We start from the raw sequence: 22303 nt of genomic DNA on the forward strand, positions 1-22303 counted from the left end.
AACCTCGACCACTCGTGGGGGCCTACTTGATGGGATCGAGAGAAGGCGGCCGGTTGATCGGCACTACTGTTGCTTCCCTGATTTTTTCTTTTTATAAATAATAATAATAATAATAATAATAATAATAATAATAATAATAATAATAATAATAATGCTAATGTTGTTTGGGGTCTATAGACTATATTATGTTTTTGCCATTTAGTTTTAGTTTTTGCTTATATTTTAATGGTTATTGTGGGTGTTTGACTAGAAGTAAACATCTTGTATTAGAGGTTTTCTGAATTCTGACTTATGTTTATTATGTTTGTTTTCTTTAATAATGCTTAACTTAGAATATAAGAAAGCTGTATATATATAGATTCATTTGTTTTTACATGCCAAAATACACCAATTTTTTGTTCAATAATATACATTGATATTAAACCGCATGATATTTTATGGACATGTAGACATAATTTAACAATAATCAGTCTTGAGATCACTCTAAGTTCATTCTTGGGTCCAATAAAATCATTGATAATGAATTATAGCGATGACTACATCATACAATCACATAGCATCTTCCATAATCACATCTATCAATTGATTTTATTAACATGAACTCAATGTGGTAGTGTAGCAAGAATCAATAGCACTCAGATATGAGTCAACTTATGCTATCTTCCCTTGTCAGTCATTAATTTCCCTTCTATATGTAGTTCACCTACATTAGGGAAATTACTAATGGCTCAAATAGAAACCTGTATGTCTCAATTACAAACTTAATATATCGAGATAAACTTTGCATGCGTGCCACAAGACATACCAACAAGACTTTATATTAACAAATGCCCCAAGTCTTTGCTTAAGATTGACACAAATCTTAAGGCTTTATATATATAGTGACATATTATATATTATTTACATATCTCATAACAAAGAGATTCATGGCTTTATGTCTGTATAATCCCAATGATCATAAAGATAATGCAAATACATCAAAATATATCAAAAACTCCATTAACCAAATATATTAAAAGATTCCACTAACTCCATATTAGATATGTGTTTTTCAAAAAAACACATGGGGAAAAGACCTACTGGTTAAAGGATCGAGCCATCATGTTTGCAGTTCCAATATGATCTATTGTAATGTCACCTTTTTCACAAGTTCTTTAACCGTCAAATACTTAACTTCCATATGCTTAGACCCTGTGATGCTTTTATTGTTCTTAGAGAAAAACACAGCTGAAACACTATCACAATAAATCTGTATGGGTCTATTCACTGAATCAACTATGAATATTTGCGCAATTAAATTTCTCAACCAAACAGCTTGTGTGGCTGCACCAAAACATGTGACAAACTCTGCTTGAATTGTAGATGAAGTCACCAATGTTTGTTTTGAACTTTTCCAAGATACAGCACCACAAGCTAATGTAAAGATATAACTTAATGTAGATTTTCTGTCATCTGCACAACTGGCAAAATCAGAATCTGTATATCCTATCAGCTCAAGGTTTTCAACCCTCTTATAGGTTAACATGTAATCTTTGGTCCTTTTAAGATACCTCAAAACTTTCTTAACTGCAGTCCAATGATCTTTACCAGGGTTAGATAAATATCTCCTTAGTAGACCTACTACAAAACCAATGTCAGGCCTAGTGCAGACCTGTGCATACATCAGGCTCCCTACTGCCCTAGCATATGGTACTGACTTCATGGATTCTTTCTCAATTTCATTTCTAGGACATTGCACCATGCTTAATTTATCACCTTTGGTGATTGGTGCCTTCCAAGGTTTGCAATCTTGCATATTGAATCTCTTCAATATACGCTCTATGTATGCTTTTTGAGAAAGACCCAATAAGTTTCGAGACCTATCCCGGTGGATTTCTATACCAAGGACCAAAGATGCTTCTCCAAGATCTTTCATATCAAAATGCCTTGATAACAATTGCATAGTGTCATGTAACAGACCTAAGCTATTACTTGCAAGCAAAATATCATCTACATAAAGAATAAGGAAGATATATTTGCTCCCACTGACCTTCAGATATATGCATCTATCAACCTTGTTTTCCACAAAACCAAAGGATGAGATTACATCGTCAAACTTTAAGTACCATTGACGAGATGCTTGTTTGAGCCCATAAATAGACCTTTTGAGTTTACAAACAAGATGTTTTGAAACATCTTCCTTGAATCCCTCAGGTTGTATCATATAGACATCTTCATTCAATTCTCCATTTAGGAATGCAGTTCTAACATCCATCTGGTGTAGCTCCAAGTTATAATGAGCTACTAGTGCCATAATCACTCTAAAAGCATCTTTGGAAGATACAGGAGAGAAAATCTCAACATAATCAATGCCTTCTCTTTGTGTGAATCCTTTGGCATCTAGTCTTTCTTTAAACCTCTCAATATTCCCTTTGGAGTCTATTTTTTTTTCTTATAAACCCATTTACATCAAATGAGCTTACAACCTGCAGGTAATTCAACAAGCTCCCATACATTATTATGTCTCATAGATTGCATCTCATCTCTCATTGCTTCCCACCATAATTCAGATTAAGGAACAGAAATAGCTTCACTAAAAGAATTTGGATCCACTACATGACCAATGTCATAATCACTCTCTCCTGAATAGGAGATATAATCAGGATGAATAGCAGGTCTTCTTTCCCTTGTAGACCTTCTAAGTGAAACTGTACAACTGTATTTTGAGACTCAGAAACCTCATGATGTAGTGGACTTAATGGTTTTGTAGGTCTTTGTTCCATTGTGGGAACAAGTACAGCTGCAGGAAGCATTATTTCTTCTTGAGTTGGTGCAGGAATAAAAATTGTTCTAACTTGTACATCCTGATTAATAACTTGAGAGCAATTACTATCATCAACCACATCCAATTCCAAAAATTTAGCTGTTTGTGATTCAATAATTCTTGAACCTCCTTCTTTATAGTAAAATCTATAACCTTTTTGAATGGTTTTGGATAACTGATAAAATAGACTTGAGTAGATCTAGGATGCAACTTATTCTCAGCGGGATTATAGAGATGTACTTACGATGGACATCCCCAAACTCGGAGGTGATTTAAGCTAGGTTTTCTCTGGGTCCACAATTCAAAAGATGTTTAAGCATAGATTTACTTGGGACTATATTCAAGATATATAAAGATTTGTTTTAATAGCTTAGCCCTCAAAGAAAATCGGAAGTTTGGTCCTACTATGCATGCTCCTCATCATGTCCTTAAGTGTGCGATTTCGCCTTTAGGCCACACCATTTTGTTCAGGACTACCTGGCATGGTATATTGAGCTATTATGCCGCAATCTTCCAAGTATTTGGCAAACAAACCCTTCATTTGTCCACTAACTCCATGCTTGCCATAATACTACGCCTCCACGGTCCGGATCTAACAATCTTAATGACTTTTTCCTAATTGTTTTTCAACTCAGGTCTTAAAAATTTTTGAACTTTTTCAAAGAGCTTGGACTTTTTCCTTAATTAAAAAAACAAGTATCCATATCGAGAAAAGTCATCAATGAGATGATAATAAAAAAATTTATTATTATAAATTGTGGGTGAATATGGACCACTAATGTCAGTGTGGACAATTTCCAAAAGATCTAAACTGCGAGTTGATACCCTTTTCTTGATTTTAGCTAGTTTACCCCTACAACAGTCAACACATGTCTCCAGTTCACTGAAGTCAAGAGTAGGAAGAATGTTATCTTTTATCAGTCTTTCTACTCTTTCGCTAAAGATATGGCCAAGTCGCTTATGCCATAATATGGAAGACTTTTTCCTTAAGCAGGGGCCTTTTTGGCAGCAACCTTTTTCAACATTATATGAGATGGAATAGATTTCAATAGGGAGATAAACACAATTTATATAAACCATATGACAAAAATTCCATGGCCTATAACTTTTGAGTCTAAAGATAATTTCACAAAACCATTCATAAACTCAAAAGCAAAACCTTGTTTGTCCAACAGTGAGACAGAAATCAGATTCCATCTAAAACACGGTACATAAAAAGTGTTTCTTAACGTAAGTTTACAGCCTGAGTTTAAATTTAAACAAACAACTCCTACAAATTCTACATCCACCACTGCATTGTTACCAACTGTGAGTTTAGACTCTTCTTTGTTTGGCTTCCTCTTGTTTATGAATCCACTGCATGTGAAAAAAGCAAACATGATTAGCCACCAAGAACTTGATGGGGTTATAGATAAATTAGATTCACATACAAGAGCCAAAGAGTTGCCTTTAATCTCACATTTTTCTAGCCATTTTTTGTATTTGGTACACTCGGGTTTCTTATATCCTTTCTTCTTACAAAAGAAACATCTGATCTCTTTCTTTATAATAGCCACAGGACCTCCCACATTGCTAGGCCGACGGTGTTACTGAACATTTTTAGGAGCATTGAACTTAGGCTTGTTACCTTTCTTCTTATTAGAAGGTTTAGATACAAAAAGAGCAGTTTGAGAGTTGCATTTTTCAGTTTTTCTTCCTTAGCAACACAAATGGTAATAAGGTCATTGATTTTCCAGACTTCATCTTGGGAATTATAGGTAATTACAATCAATCCAAACTCAGGAGGAAAAGTGTTCAAGGCTTGATGAACAACACAAGCATCAGGGATATTTATGTTTAAAGCTTTCAGTTTGGTTTGATAGTGGACCATCTTTATGATATATTCCCTAACACCTCCAGTACCATCATACTTCATGGAATAAAGTCCTTTCGAGGAAAAGTACCTATTTGACATTAGTTGAAACTTTATACCTTTCGCCCTTTGCGATCGAGAATTCTTTTCACTACGGTAGATTCAGGTGAAAACCGCTCAACAAATGCTTTGGTATTGCTCTTTTTCATAATCAAATAACACATGCGGTTAGACTTCATCAAAAGTGCATAAGCATGCTTTTCTATATCATTACTAGTTGCAGTGAGCTCAACAAGCTTAGGTGTAACCATTGCTAGATCCACATCAGCCATCTCCATCGGAAATTCCACGTCTTGCTTCCATTTCTTAAAATTGGTGCCAGACAGAACCTCTATAGTGACCAGGTTATTATTGACAGAAAAAGTGACTGAAAGATATCAAATAATGCAATTTGATCAGTATATATAGCTGAGTAACTTATTACTCAAAATGAGTACCTTAAGCAAGAATTCAAACACATCATTATATAAAGACCTTTGGGCTGAATATATAACATGCAGATAAGAATTCTTCACATAAAAACAGTTCTTAAATTTATTCCAATCTTTGTAAATCTACCACCTTTGGGAGAATAGACCACTTGGATTGATCAATTTAGAAATATATGTTTTGTGTTGTTTTCAATCTCAACATGTAATTAACACCTATGGGAAGAATAACTACATATTAAATTTGAAAACTTCCTTAAAAACATGTAAAAACTGAACTTCATAAATTCGGCGTATTGATCACTTTGGTAATACAACACAACCAAATGTATAAGGTTCTTTCACATCAGAATAAACTTCATGTTGCCCTCAAAACAAATGTAACCTTTATAGTGTATCAAAACCTTATTGATTACACTTAATTGTGACATAAACTTTATGAGATGAAGAGGTAAAAGTATCTCAAATGATGTCACTCAAGTTATGCTAAATAAGCATTACTTTAACTTTATCAAATTTGGGTTTTGAACTAAGTTAAAAGGAAAGAAAAAAGATCTAACCAAAAGTTCAACAACCCAAAACTTAGAATTATAATTTTGCCAAGTTCACTATCTTCAACTAAAAATCTTTAGATCAAGAACAAAATAACAAGTAGACTATTATGACCCAATCAATGAAAAGCTCCAAGACAAAATTATCTCGGCTCTAAGATCATGTATAATAGCTCTGATACCAAATGTTAGATTTACCACCTTTGGTTTCAAGATCTCATACATGAAAATATAGAACACACAAGAGCAAGATTATATGCAACCTGATTTCAAATCCATATTAAAATAGCAGCTGAAACTTTGTGGTGTCGATTGCACTAGGAATTTCCCCTTCTTGTCCTTTTCGAGCCTTTCCCAATGGGTGTGAAAACTTTAGCCTGGGCGGCTGTAAGAAGACTCATTCACTGGACTGAAAAGGAGACCTAGCCTTACCTTTATATAGCAGTCAATTAGGTTTCCCCATCACTTGCCTAATGGGCTGCTATGTCCTACACTAATTATATACCCACATTCATATATTTAGAATGTTGGCCCATCAACAAATAATAGGCTCCCCATATGTCTCAGTATCAGACTGATTATCTTAATGCAATTGAAAGGAGATAAATGCTCAACAATTAATGTAAGCCCACAATTAGAAAACATTCCAACAATTCAAAGTATTGATGATGTAACATCCGTTGACCAACTTGACTAAAACGTATAATGTAGAATAAAATAAACTTGACAATCATTTTTTTAGGCTAATTTGTTGAAAATAACAGCACTCCTCTTTAAATATGGGCAATTCAATGTGTGGAATTGCCCGACTTTGAAGAATCCATCTTCTTGTTGTAGAATTCTTTGGAAGATGCTCAATTGTAATCCTGATTGAACTTATGGTAGGATTCATGGCTATTTGATATTCTTTGTGCTTATAAGCCTACTTTAATCAATATGCACTTACCTTTACCGATGATCAAGTGGTCTATTGGTAATTGATCCCCTATTAGGACTATTCACAAGTGGTAAAAGTTCGAATTATAGGTGAGGACACATTTTTAGGAGTATGAGTAGTAATTGTGTGTCGGTGGTCCTAGGTGTGCATGAGCTCCACTCCCACTTATTCCGCTGAGATTTGTGCACGTTCCTATTTTTCTTAACGGCCTAGTGGCCCATCTTAAAAAGAAAAAAATAAAAAACAAAAACACTTATTTTTAGAGGACTTTATTTTTAGTGATTTTACTTGTAATGGTGCTTTCAACTCAGATGAAATTGCAACTGTTCTTGGGAACCAAGTGGATTTGGGCAGAAGGAAAAAATGACTACAGATTGAAGAGGGAACAATTTCTGGGTTTGGTCAACATCTGCTTTCAGCATCAAATTTGACTAGATCAGTCTCATATAACTTCCTGAATAATAATAGCAAGGAGCCTCAAGAGGATAAATGGAAGGGGCTACAATACCTTTGGAAGCTGTGAATAATTCCTAGAGTCTGTCTTCCTCTGGAGATTTTTTCACTGCCGCACATCTTCCTTTGAGTAACCACACAGGCTGAACATTGGGCCTATAATGCATTGTGGGTTTTTGTGACTTGGTAGTAGAAAGTGATGAGTTGATTTCTCTGGTGGGGTTGGCAGTCATGATGGATGGGAAACCACTCTTTGAAAAATCTGATTGCTTCTTGTGCTTGGGTTCTTTTGAAAGCTAGGTGTGAAGTGGTCTTCAACAAAAATCAGACAAATTGGTAGACCTTGTTTCAACAAGTTCTTCAGATGACAAATGATTTTGTGATTAATTCTCAGTCTCACATCAGGAATATATGCTCTCATCCTATCACTCCAAAGTCCAAACACTCAACATGCAGCGGTTGGAGTGATGACTCAATTCCTTATGGTCTTGGCTTTGTTTTGATTGCCAATGACACCAATATTATTATTGCAGGCTCTCTTGCTGGAAATGCTGATTCAATTGCTCTAGAGCTCTGCAGGCAGAGGAGCATCCGCCTGAATCACATCTACTCGGATAGCTTAACTCTAACAATACTGCTCCATGCAGCGGACTCAACAAGATCCTCGGAGATTGGTCAATTAGTACTCCAGAATACATTTCTCGAAGCTTGAATGGTCTAACCAACACCCTTGCCTCGCAATGGAAATGATAACCCAGGACTTTCTCTTTACCGTAGGGGTTTTGAATTGCCATGTTGGCTATCCAGTGCTGCAGCCCTAGATGGTTTACATTTTTTATTTCATTTGCTTTGTGTTTTTTAGAGTGCTCCTTTTATTCTAACTAGTCTTTTTTTGTTTCTCTTAGCTGTTGTTACAGCTCTCTTGTCAAATAATAATAATAATAATAATAATAATAATAATAATAATAATAATAATAAATAACAGTAGTCCTGAGTTTTCCATTCGAAAACTGTCAAATTCTTAAAAAACTATCTGCACTATTCAACTAATAAATTTCCTGGTAAGACATAAAACAAAATTGCAGGACTAACATAACCACAACAGTTGAAAAGATTATATTTCAAGGCAGACAACCTTTTTCAAGATGGAAATACAGCGCAATTAGGGTTCTCAATAAAAATTGCAGTTGTGAATCTCAAAAAAATCACAATGGCAAAGGTGAGTTCAGCTGAAACAAAGTAATCCAAAAAAAGGACAAAATTTGATGATTTCTCAAACACAAATGCTGGTTAAGTAACAATCACAAATCTTCAATAGGATAAACATAAAACATGAACTAATAATCTCAGCTTGACCATTATGTCAGTATGTTGATTTGAGTCATGGCTATTACCAGAGAATTGTCTGTGCTTCTAGCGAACATAAATTTCGTGCTCGAAGATCTCAAAACAAAAGGTTAATAAGCAAAGAAATAAAAAAACATAAATAAATAGATCTTGATGATAATGATGAATGGGACCTGCAATTAATCAGAACAAACTAATAATTTTAGCATATTAAAGCCGTGCAAGAACTATCTTTGCCAAAAGGAGATGGCCGACCCAGAAGAAAATGAATACCTGTCTACTAAGTTTGCCTATCAGATCTGATCTTTATATACATATGTTAACAAATAGGGAATACAATGAGTAACAAAAAAGCTTATTATTAAGTCCTGATAAAAAAATTTAATTGCCATATTTGTCAGTATTAAAGGAAAAGTCCTGAATTGACAGGGAATATTCTAGCAATTTATGAATTAATAGAATTTCCAAAACGAACAATAAGTCGGTGGTATTAGCATTGAGAAACAATATGCAGTTGGCATAATATACAAGAAGAAGAAGAAGAAGTCGTAAAGACCAGTTTCTTTCTATGCACCATGTCCTAGTCCTAGTCAGTTTTCAATGCTATATGTATGTCAATGTGGTATATAAATTACCCAAAAAACTAACAAACAACATTTCAACAAATACGAATACTTCAATACAAGCAGCTTTTTCAAAAATGGAAATTCAAAGCAATTAATTTCTGCTCAATTTATGCAGAAATGCTGCTACGAATCTCAAAATCTCAAATGACATTTTGCCTTCAACTCAAGAATGAAATAAAGGAATCCAAAATGAGAATAAAGTCAATAAAGTCATTCTCAGCAAACATTGTTCAATGATTTTTCAAAGAGAAATCTGGAAAGTGACAATCGCATATCTTCAATAACCTAAGCAAAAAATTGATGAGCTAATCTAAGTCTATTGACAGTATTAGTAAGTTTATTCAAGTCTATGCCTATGCAGTGTTTGCAACAAACACAAGTCAGGTACTTGAGGTTCTCTGAAACAAAAGGCCAGTAAATAAAGAAAAAAAAAAGGAAAAACAGAAATAAATCTTAGGGATAATGATGAATCAGGCCTGCAATCAGAACCAAACCGAAAGTTTTAGCATAGCACTGCCACTAATGAACCTTCTTTGCCAAAAAGACCAAACCCACCGAGAACAATTTGAAAACCACATTCCTCCAAAAGTTTGTCTACCTATCATGTGCTCTCTTTTATGCAAAAAAAAACATTGGTTGCCAAAAAGCTTGATTTGATTTACTTTATATGTTATGGGTGATCCGGTTCCTGAATTTAGTAAGGTGCAAAGCAGACACTTGTTAACCTAAAATCTTAAATCAATAGGCAAAAAAGCCACTAATTAGATATTCAAACCCAAATTATTTAACTAATCAATGAAAGACTGTTAATTCTAATAGTATCCACTACATCTTCCTATCTTGGTTTCATGTGCCAGACAGCAGACAGAAAGTGCCATAAGCCGGCAGAAGCAGCACAGACTGCTAGTAGAAATATTAATTCCTTGTCCTATCTGGTGCCCAACGATAAAAATTGAACCAAAGATCCTTGATTCTTAACAACATTAAAGACACAGCTTAACACATAATTAGTCTCCAATTAAAACAGCATTGGAACTTATAAAATTATCCAAAAGTGGCAAAGGCAATTTGATCGATCAAAAAGTTCATGGAAAGCAAAAAATTAAGACATTTCATTTATACAAAAGCACTAAGTTTCATTTAAACTAGTAACTTTCTTGTTCACCTTTATCATGCTAAAGAAAGAGTGTTGTGCATGGAAGAGAGAGTGAAAATAAGCAAGCTCACAAGTTGGAAGAGTGGTTAAAACTTAATTCCAACTGATAAAGCTTAAATCCCATATTTGTCACTATTTAAGGAAAACTAGTTGAGAAACAAATCCCACCAAGACCAGTACATTTAAATCTAGATGAAGTGCTTGTCAACAAACTGCTTGAAATTTCAAGGGAAACATAAGCAAAGACCAATATCTATAAACCAGTCAAATAAATAAAGAAACAAATAGACTGCAGGAAGTAGTTTATAATTTAATCTCTTTAGCAAAAATGATTTAGCACTAATGAAAAAAAAGAAATTCATGAAAGATACAAAAATATAGATGAACCAGGAATAGAAAGTTAGAAATAGATCTCATGTACAGAGTAGAACTCAAACTTCAAAATGGGGAGTGTAAGATGAGGAACAAGAAAAGTTCATCATTGTCATACGACCAAAAGTATTGCAAGGGGCACAAAATAAGCAATATTGGAGTGCCAAATTTAGGTGTTGAGCATAATAGATGAAAATGCAAAGAATATTGGCTTTCAATGATTACCAACACATCCATCATGAGATTGCATTAATTGATATTCTGTGAAGCAGCTAGCAATCTTATAAAAGAAATATATAGAGAGAAGTACAGCATTAATGATTTCATAATCCATACCATGCTCACAGAATGATAACAAGAATGAACACCTGAAAAGAGAATAATGTGACATCTACAATGCAATGTTGTATTTCATACAGCAGTTTAATACCTATAAACCAGTCAAATAAATGGAGAAACATATAGACTATAGGATGTAGTTTATAATTTAATCTCTCTAGCAAAAATAATTTAGCACTTATGAAAATAAAGAAATTCACGAAAGATACATAAATATAGATGAACCAGGAATAGAAAGTTAGAAACACATCTCATGTACAGAATAGAACTCAAACTTCAAAATGGGAAACGTAAGATGAGGAACAAGAAAAAGTTCATGATTGTCATACAATCAAAAAGTATTGCAAGGGGCACAAAAATAAGCAATATTGAGTGTCAAATTTAGGTGTTGAGCATAATAGATGAAAGTACAATGAATATTGGCTTTCAATGATTACCAACACATCCATCTTAGGAGTTGATATTCTGTGAAGCAGCTAGCAATCATATAGAAGAAATATATAGAGAGAAGTACAGCATTAATGACTTCATAATCCATACCATGCTTACAGAAAGATAACAAGAATGAACACATGAAAAAGAGAATAATGTGACATCTACAATGCAATGTCGTTTTTTCATACAGCAACATTTAAACTGTTGCATGCAATTTCAATTAATTGGATCATTCCTTTTCTTGAGGCATAAAAAAACTAGACTGCCATAAAAGCATCTTAAGCCATGTGGCAATGCCTATTTTTCAAAATTTCATTTTTTTCCATGCATGTTTCAATAAAAAAATATCCTCCAAAATAAAAAAACATCACCGGTGGAAGGTGCAGAAGTAGAACCAAGTTCTAGTTTCTCTATATGTGATCCTGGAGTAAATAATCTTAACTCACAATAATTCTCACTTATAAAATCACCTGATCAATTGACAACATCACAAGATAAAAACTAAAAATGACAGATAATATACAGATAAGCAAGATATTGAAATCAAACCCTGTTTGGTGATACAGGACAAATCAGAGTGGGGCATGGACTTTTGGCATTTTCAATCAAATCAACACCATCTCTTACATCATACATAACGAGGATTGCTTGAATCTCAAGTGAAATAAGCTTAAATAATTGAGTTCATATAATTTCGATTAACTATGATTAGGAGACTTGTTTATTTCATACTCATCCCAACATTTGCTTATTTTGTACTCACAACTAAGCAACTCATATCAAAATATCATTTTTATTTCAAATTAACAATGTCATTACAATCTAGCATCAATCCAAAATAAATTTCCCAAAACATTGGACAATGACAAGGTTGAAGCATCTCATTCATTAACATGATGCAAAACAAACAATCAATAGGTTTGAAAAAAACCTAATAAATTATATATCTCTCCAACTACAAAAACTAAAAAAAAAGAAGAATTATAGATTTCAACATCACCACCACTACCGGTTGGTATATGGTAAGTTTCCCCATTGATCTGACTGCTATACCCAATACTACCAGAGTGCAATACGCCACCGCTTAGTTTAATAGAACAGTCATCATCATCCCTCTGCTCACACTTGTTCGGTGGCAAGGGTCCATCTCCAGTCGGTGACTAGTTCTTTTCCTCTCCAACCTCCTCCTTCTCCATCCTTCTATACATCCCCCCAAACCCTAACCCTAATTATAATCTCAGCATTCACAGACACACACACACAGAGAGAGAGAGAGAGAGGTACCTCAATGGCGGAGCCGGGGTTTGCTTCAGCGAAGCCCGCCAACGGTGGCGGGATTCCTCCGCCGCCCTCAATCAAGCCCCGTCCGGCTTACCGGCCGCCAGCCCCAAGCAAAGCACCCCGCCGCCGTGGTCGGCTCTGCTCCTGCTGCCTATGGCTCACCTTCCTCATCTCCGCCCTCATACTCCCTCGCAGCCATCGCCGGCGCCATCTTCTACCTTATATACCGACCCCCACCGCCCCACCTTCACCATCTCCACCCCTTCGCCTTTCCGCCTTCAACCTCACCACCTCCAACCAGCTTGCCACCAGCCTCGACCTCTCCATCACCACACGAAACCCTAACCGCAAGCTCGTCTTCTCCTACGACCCCATCTCCATCTCCGCCTCCTCCGACGGCTTACCAATCGGCGACGGCTCGGTCCTAGGGTTCGTCCAGGGGACGAAGAACACCACCGTGTTGAAGACCACTATTGCGACGTCAGGGAAGCGGGTGGATTCATCGGCGGCTTCGGATCTGAAGAAGAAGAGCAGTGTTCCGATTGAGATCGATCTGGAGACGAAGGTCATAGTGAAGATTGGAGCATTGAAAACGAAGAAGATCACGATTAGAGTCACTTGTGGAGGGATCAACGCCGCAGTGCCGAAGAGCAAGGGCAAGAAGGCGAAGCCGGCGCCGGAGTTCTCGCCGGACGCCAGCTGTGACGTCAAGATGCGGATCAAGATCTGGAAATGGACGGTCTAGATATGATTATATAGGTTTGTAAATTTGTGGCTCGGCAAAGGTTATTTTGGGGTTTTAACTGGCGGGTTTGGATTGACTTGAATTGGCTTTTGTTTTTTTTTATTATTATTTAATTTTGCATTATTTTTCTTGTGAGTTTATTTTGTATATTATGTTTTTTTTTGTAATTTTTCTTGTTTTATAATTAATTGTTTGGTTTTTTTAATTTTTTGTATTTGCCTTTGCAAATAAACAAAACTAGAAGAAAATTGGCTTTGTAAAATTTTACAAAAAATTATACAAAAGAATGTGTTCAATTAAATGATAATTTTATTTAAAAATTGACCATAAAAAAAGTATATAAAAAGAAGGTTTTCTATTAATTTCTTTTTATAAGGTTCCCCCACACTCCACATTAATATGGAAAAAAAATAGAATAAGATATATATATATATATATATATTTATACAATTTTGTAGAATATATAAAGAATATGGTTTTTAACTTTTTTTACATGGAAATAATAGCAATTACCTTTTTTAAATAAAGATAATTATAATTTTATAATATATTTCAAAATCATATAGGTATATATATATATATATTCAAAAAGCGTTTTATATATATATATATATATGTGTGTAGTGTATGCAGCGGCGTGTACGATTGAGTAATTAATAATCCAACCCGCATGACACCTTTAACCCGATGACAGATTGAGCTCGCGACTAACGATATATATTTATATTATCCTATATATCTATGGGATAATCATAAACTGAAGTCTTTTATTTTAAATTTCATTCTGGTGAATAACTTGAGGGTAGTCAATATTTTTACCGAATAGATTTTCCAAATAGGTTTCCCGAATGATGTGGATGTCAAGTGGCATCCATGCATCCACATCATTCTTTCTTTATTTTTTTTTAAAACAATATTATCTAAATCCTAAATTTAAATATTTAATCGTAAAAGATAAACATGTAAATGATAAACCGAAAACTCCTCCCTAAACCCTAAACTGGAAATCACAAACCCCCGCAGGGGTATGTGATTTCTTGTTTAGGGTTTAGGGCATAGAATTTAGGGTTTAAGGTTTAGTATTTATTATTTAGGGTTTAAATTTTTAGATTTTTAGGGTATAGATTTTGTAGTATTTGGGTTTATAATTTTAGATATAGTTTTATAATTTTTTTTTTAATTTCAAGTATTTAAGAATTTTTAAGGTTCAAATTTGAAGTTTATATATAAAAAATAATGACGTGGATGAAGATGTGGATGATAAATTGGGCATCCATGTCATTCAGGAAATCTATTCGGTAAAAACTAATATCACCATCGTAGAATCTGCCTTTTTGTGAGAATGCTTTGTTCCACTACTTGTGTCTGCTTTTATTTAGTTACTGCATGTTATTTTGCATCAAATGTAATCAATGTAATTATCTAAATAGCACTACTTGTGTCTGCTTTTATTTAGTTACTGCATGTTATTTGCGTCAAATGTAATCAATGTAATTATCTAAATATCTGGGGATAGAATTTAGATTTATGAAAATTACATCTTAAATCACTCAGTGCCAACATCAGTCCTCATACCACAAACAGTTAGGAAACATGGCAAATTTGAATCACCAGTTAAACTAGTATTTCATTAGATAACATCACACACACACATACTAAACTAAACTAAACTAAACTAGACAAGTATAATTTCAAAACTCGAGATAGTTTTTCAGCCTGCCATGGCTTTATATTTCGATGAGTTCCCATACAAGCATGCCGCAGAACATAAGCATATGTCCAGTTTACACAACAGGAATCAAAATGGCAGCAAATTAGCACAATTGACTTCGTTTCAGGATATGGTCAGAATGCTGCAGAAGTCACAACTATACATGAATTGATATCATATAATGTTTTGTCGATGTGTTAAGAACCAACAACCGGTTGTGCAACTCCTTTCGCTTTGGCAGCTGCTGAGGCCGCGGCAGCTGCGGCTGCTGCCGCAGCTGATGCTGCTGCAGAGGGTGGCATTGGAGTGGTTGTTTGAGGTGCTGTTGCCACTGCCGGCTGCTGCTGCTGCTGCTGCTGATTATTACTCACCTGTGCGAGCAAATTCCTGATTTGGGCACCTGTGAGAGTCTCGTGCTCGAGCAGCGCATTAGCAAGCGCATGCAACTCTTTATTGTGTGTTGTGAGGATTGTTCTTGAGTTGTTGTATGCTTTTTCCAAGAACTCCCTCACTTCCTTCTCGATTTGAAGCCTGGTTTCAGTGCTCATGCTTTTTCCGTTGTCATCGTAGTTGTGGGAGACAATACCGACCTCCTTGCTCATTCCGTATTTCGTCACCATTGCCCTTGCTAGGGTTAGTTGCTTGCTGGATGTCAGATGAAGCACCGGATGTCACTTCGTTCTCACCGAAGATGAGCTCTTCAGCAACACGGCCTCCCATGCACACATCCAGCCTTGCAAGCATTTGCCTCCTTGAAATGCTGGTCTCATCCTTGTCTGGGAGCTGGGCAACCATGCCCAGGGACATCCCCCGAGGGACAATAGTGGCCTTGTGGACGGGGAGAGCGCCATCAGTGTGTATCGCAACAAGAGCATGACCACCTTCATGGTATGCGGTCAGTCTCCTTGATTCCTCTGAAATTACAGCTGATTTGCGCTCACTGCCCATCATTATTTTGTCTTTTGCATATTCTAGATCAGCCATGCTCACAGCTTTTGCCCCATCCATAGCAGCTTTGAGAGCAGCAATGTTAACCAGGTTTGCGAGGTCTGCACCTGAGAAACCTGGAGTTCCTCTGGCAATGATCATCAGATCGACATCGTCTGCCTTCAATACCTGAATGACAATTAACAGAGGGTAGATGAGAGACATGTGCGAGTACTTCAAAAGAGACAAGTCATGACAATCAAATTTCATTTCTTTAGGGCATAAAGAACTATATTCTTTCTATCCAAGACAAAGATAATTGAACATGGTCCTGTATGCACCAAAAAATTCTGACATAATTAACATTTTGAGCAATAAAATCACCTTAGACATGTGAGACTCCATAATCTGCCGGCGGCCTTCAACATCAGGATTAGGAACGACAATATGACGATCAAAGCGTCCAGGTCTCACAAGTGCTTTGTCCAATGACTCTGGGAAATTTGTTGCAGCAATCACAATAATGCCTTCGTTCTGCTTAAAGCCATCCAGCTCAACAAGCAACTGATTCAAGGTCATCTTCATATACTGTTGGTCTTTGGGATTGCGGCTGCCGCCAATTGCATCAATTTCATCAATGAAGATTATACATGGGGATCGTTTCTTTGCTGCAGTGAAAAGATCCCTCACCCTTCTTGCTCCAACACCCACAAACATCTCTTCGAACTCACTGCCACTGCATGAGAAGAAGGGCACAGCAGCTTCTCCAGCAATGGCTCGTGCCAACATGGTCTTACCTGTACCTGGGGGGCCAACAAGCAAGACACCTTTCGGAAGTTTGCCACCTAGACGGGTGAAACGCTGGAATGAAACTTACAAATTGTAAGTTATTCTATATATGTGCCAAAAGCAAAAAGCTCATAGAAATCCTATGTTATAAATCTATATGCCTATATTCATTCTCCAATTCCATCTCTGACTAATTACCACAAGCCCATAACACAAGTAATGATGGAGCAAGATATGATGCATGCAGTGGTAACAAACAAGTTTAATTAAAAAGAAGAGAACTAGGATTTTTATACTTCATACAGCCTTGTGAAATAGTTAGCACATTCACTATAAAATGGAGAATGCTATGTAATTTGTCACATTTACTTCAAAGTGCACAATAGAATATATGCACATGACAAAAAGCAAAAAGTCGATCAAAAAAATGTTCTCACAAATCCTATATTAACAATCTACATGAAGGTTAGTCAGGTGAAATATTGGTTCTTCAACTCAATCTCTGCCTAATTCCCACAAGCCCACACAAATGCTGATGCAGCAAACTGACAACAAGCAAGTTATACCAACAAATAGATTACTATTGACTTTATGCTTTGCAAAACCTTGAGAAATACTTATCAGGCTAACTATATAAAATATATATGCTTCTGTAATTTGTATCTTTCACTTCAGATCAAAGAGAACACTAGAATATATACATACATCAGAAAAGTATCAAAGCTATAGTTAATATAAAGACAACACACAATCACAAAACAAAAAGGCAAGGACAGACTTCTTTAATAGAAATGGAAGAAAATTTTACAAAGTTGGAATGGATACCTATAGCATGATAGTAGACCACCGCATGCAGCAAAAGAGCAAAAGTTGAAGAAAACACTTTACCTTGGGATCACGAAGGTAATGCACAATTTCCTCTAATTCAGCTTTAGCCTCATCAACACCTTTTACATCATTAAATTTTGTGCTAGAATCCATACTTGGTTGTACCTCTTCATTTAGTCCAAGCCCTAAGCAGGATTCAAACAGGAAGCAGTATTTAAATTATTTGAAAATAGTTAACAATTATACAGAAATATGAGAAACAAGGATCATCTGAGATATGGTAAACCTTGACCTTTACTAATTCCCCTATCCTCAATCAGTGCTCCAACACCAGATATTACAAGGAATCCCAAGACAACTATCCGGACAGTCCGCCACAATTGTTCTTTAAAACTACTAGTATCTGCTGTTACCATGTGAATAGGAGCACTTGCAGTTCCAAGAACTCCATCCTTAGGCAAGCGACCAACATTTTTTAATGCTGGAAAGTTACTAATGCTCTCTTCTTCCCTAGAACAAGCTGGACATACCTGCATATATGTTGCACTATATCTGTCATGCAAGTTTGAAACTCAATAAAATCAAGGCAGCAAAAGTACACTATCAAGGAACAAGCAGACGTGAAACCAAAACTTACAAGAAAAATTATACAAAGATCTAAGAGTAACATTGGCTGAAGTAATCTCTTGACTTTTTTGACAAGTAGGGTCATCATGGAAGATTGCTTTACCATGCATAAGCTAAAGCATAAAACAATTTACAATCTAAAAAAAATATAAATTTAAGAGCAAAAATACTAAAGTGCAATTTACTACAAAAAGCATGTAATGCACTCATTGAAATGTCCATCAGTCATATTCCCTAACCTCACAAACAATAAAATGGTTGCAAAACAAATAGCTCACCTCTCTGTAGTGTTTTAAGCAACAAACTCTCATCTAACCTATCAACTTTGACTAATGCTTTAACATATTCTGCAACCGCTGATGGATTAGAATGTAGTGAAGGCTGACTTTCAAAAATCCTAATAACTCCTTCAGCATCGCTTCTGTAAAAGCTCTTTAAGCAATGTAATCTCATTTGCCCCCTCTACATCAAGAGCTCTGCAGAAAAATTACCAGCATAGGCAGACTGGAATCTCCTTTGAAAAATTTTTGGATTACATTTCCTGCAAACAGATAATGTTTAGAGGAGAAAAAAAAAATATTGTATTAAGAAGTTTCTTGGCCTTCTTATATTGTAAGGGAACAATAACAAACACAAAATTGTAAACCAGCCATTACACCACAAATAAAAAATCTTGCAGCTCAGATACTGCTCTACAGGTACAATGATTAAAAAGATCTGAAGGAAATTATAATTATTGAAAGTAAAAAGAATAAGCACAAAGTCAGCTAGTATAAGAGAAAAACAGAAGTATGATAGCTTGAGCATGAACATATTCACTCTTTTCAAGAAAGAGCATGATGCAAGATTAAAAATTTCCATACACAGAAACAAATTTAAGAATAAAATGGATGACACTAAACCATATATTTAACCTTTAAATTTTGTGGTGAATTATTGATAAGCTGAAGGAACAAAACATTTTTCAGCTGAATAAATGTAAAAAGCAACCTCAGGACTGACAAATTAACAAAAAGAGGGAAGGATGTATCAGGGAATAAGAAAAGGAATTATATTATAAATCTATCAATGCCAAAGAATGCCAGAAAAATTCACATGACTTACCGCTTTCTCCTTTGAATGAAGCAAGATTAGACAAACCACTTAATTCATTCAAATAAAGACGCCTGATGTTGTTCCCTTCCAACCTGTCAAAACACCCAAAAAGAGAAGATGTAAAAATGGAGAATGATAGAAAAATAAAAAGGAAACAAAATATAATCACCCTTCTGATTAGCAAGGATCATCTAGTTACCAAATAATACAAAAACATCACTGATATTCCTTCTAACAGCTTGAACAAACTCTCAATGTTTGGTCAAAATAATATATATATATATATATATATATATATATATATATATGCATATGTATAGCTAGCCCCCAAACCTGCTGACTAGATGCATATAGGCTTTCTTATGAAGTATCAGAATTCTTCACTTCCCACAAATATGAATATTAAGTCCTTGCTCATTATAATCGACTTATGCAATAGGTGGTATGCATCCTTAGTCTCTTCAAATATTAAATTATCCAAATCAATAAAGATAATATCTTTCAAGTCCTTATGAAGCACAAATGGTTATTAAGTTAGTTTTTATTTGTTTTTTAGACTGCCCCGGTAATTTGATTGTCTTGTTCAATAGGAATCTAGAACCATAATATAGATTGCCAGATGGGCAATAGGATCAGATCAACTCATGAATAAACAAACTGATTAGCTGAAATGATTCAGTAATGAACCAAAAAACCACAAAACTTTCAATAATTATATAAAAATATACATATATCGTCTTTATCATCGATATCAGCAAAATGATCACGCCCTTTCATAATTTCCACATGAAAACCATCCATAACAAGGCAAAACAAATAAAACAGCGTATGAAAACCCTAATTTCTTCCAGATTTTCAAGATTTCAAATAATCAAAAATCTATCCCAGAATAACAAAAATTTCAGAGTCTAATATAAAAACGAAATCCATCCAATTTCAACAAAGAACCAGCAAAAGATCAGAAACCCCAACCCACCTCCCAAACCAGGGCATTTTTACAAAAGGGGCAAACTCGAACCCAAACCCAAAACAAAAAAATTTGCAGCAAAAATCAGAGCGATGAAAAACAACCAAAGGAATTCTAAACGCAACAAGAGCTCAAATCGATGAGAAGGTTGACCTGCGAAAAGGAGTCGCCGCCAAGCCATGACCAACCAAGCAAAAGGACCTCCTTTGAGCTCATCTTTCACCAAATCTACAGAACTATAACTAAATTTCATCGACTGAACACATCGATTGTCGAGAAATCGGAGTAGAAATCTGGAGAGGAATCAATTGCTGCAATGGCGTTTTGGTCGCCGAGTGACATGAAACTTTGAGATTGAAGATTTTCATATCAAACTTCCAAGGAATTTTGCATTTATACCCCCTAAAAAATAGATAATTATGTACTCTTACATATCTGCCCCTAAAAATTATCATATTTGTGTTTATAACCCAAAAATAGATGTTTCGGTAGTCTTCCTATGTTCTCTATAAATTTATAGATGTAAAATAAAATAAATTGTTTTACGTATAAATTTTAGGAAATAAAAATTCACAATATCCACTTTTTATCGATTTTTAAATTATTTTAATAAATAAATTTTGCTTAAAATTGTATTTTATTTGATATGATCTCTACATTTTTTAAAATAAAAAAATTAACTGATATCAGATGACTTCATTGCAACATGATTGATTGTATGCTAAATTACGATTTTAAAAATGTATAAAACCAAAAAAAGTTAATATTTTTTTTATGAATATGAGAGGTCTTATGCATGGGTTATTAGTGCCGGATGGTTTCTTCATGTAATACTCGGTTTTTTTTTTATTATTTTCTTTTTTCTAGGTATTATTAGCTTGTTTTTTTTATAGGCCATAAACAACACCCACAAAAGATTATCAAAAGACATAACAATTGAACAACAAACACAGTGGTTTACTGATTCCTTAAAATTTATTAACATTAATATTACAATATTTTATAATATTTTTACAATATTGTACAGTAACCCAAAGATTGCAGCAATACTACCAACTCAAGGATTCAATTTTGAGTTTGCTTATTTACCATTCAAATATCAATCCACTGCACCCTCATTATAAGCCCATAATATTTGTGAAACAATAAAGATTAATACATATTCAGAGTCTTTAAGTGTGAATCAGGAATCTTGCTAGGACTTATCCCTTTCGGCTGAAAGTAATATTCAGAAACATTTATCAAACATGTGACGATAGGTTGAAGGTTCCTGAGCATTTCAAACTGGCCAACTGACTATTTATTTTCTTACAAAAAAAAAAATTATTTAATATTTGATGCATGCACAATAATAATTATTAATAATTTTATAATTTTAAAACATTTACTTTTAATTTAAATCAAACTATCAATTACATTGAAGTTACCCTCAAACCAAATTCCTCAATCCTCCATTTTCAATGAACTTCACCAGAACATCATGCTCCTCAGATAACATGTCAAACTAGCAACTTTACTAAGAATAATTGCTGGGTTAAAGATAATGTGGGTACCAAACAAGCATACAAATACAGAAAAATTTCAGCACATACCAAAAGCACCAATTCTGAGCTAACATATAATGATCATAATGATGAAGACGAATATCTAATACAGGCTGCATTGCATGATTTCCGAAAATTCAAAGGCAAAGCAGATGATTTCACAACTACGAACTTCATACTTTGTTCAAACTGTGCAGCTACTTGCAATTAAAGCAGAGTTTTCACTACGCAGTCAGTCATGGACAAAGAGGTAACAAAACATTCTCAGGCAACCATCGCTCCCGGCAAAACAGAAAAATAACTTAAAAACAGGGTTCAGCTGGAAGTTCTGAACAGGAATTACCCGATGTTCGGAATATTTGTTTCCCTATTCAACACTGAAGTAAAAAGACCCATGTAAAAAGGCTTTGGGTAAAACAAACTACTCTAG

At 34.9% G+C, this 22303-nt stretch overlaps 1 protein-coding gene and 1 pseudogene across 1 annotated transcript; one reads left to right on the top strand and one right to left on the bottom strand.

Annotated features, from left to right (window-relative positions):
• The first annotated feature begins 12594 nt into the window (after positions 1 to 12594).
• On the top strand, positions 12595 to 13532 carry LOC120260598 (annotated as a pseudogene).
• A 1539-nt stretch (positions 13533 to 15071) lies between these two features.
• Positions 15072 to 18149, bottom strand: LOC120261440 (ATP-dependent zinc metalloprotease FTSH 5, mitochondrial-like). Its single transcript, XM_039269329.1, is given in 5 exon segments — positions 15072 to 15731; positions 15733 to 16212; positions 16408 to 16884; positions 17701 to 17825; positions 17927 to 18149. Coding segments are annotated over 5 exon segments (1650 nt in total). The 5' UTR covers positions 18057 to 18149; the 3' UTR covers positions 15072 to 15293.
• Between the last annotated feature and the right edge of the window lie 4154 nt (positions 18150 to 22303).

This window comes from Dioscorea cayenensis, chromosome 5, assembly GCF_009730915.1.
Source record: "Dioscorea cayenensis subsp. rotundata cultivar TDr96_F1 chromosome 5, TDr96_F1_v2_PseudoChromosome.rev07_lg8_w22 25.fasta, whole genome shotgun sequence".
Taxonomy (NCBI): domain Eukaryota; kingdom Viridiplantae; phylum Streptophyta; class Magnoliopsida; order Dioscoreales; family Dioscoreaceae; genus Dioscorea; species Dioscorea cayenensis.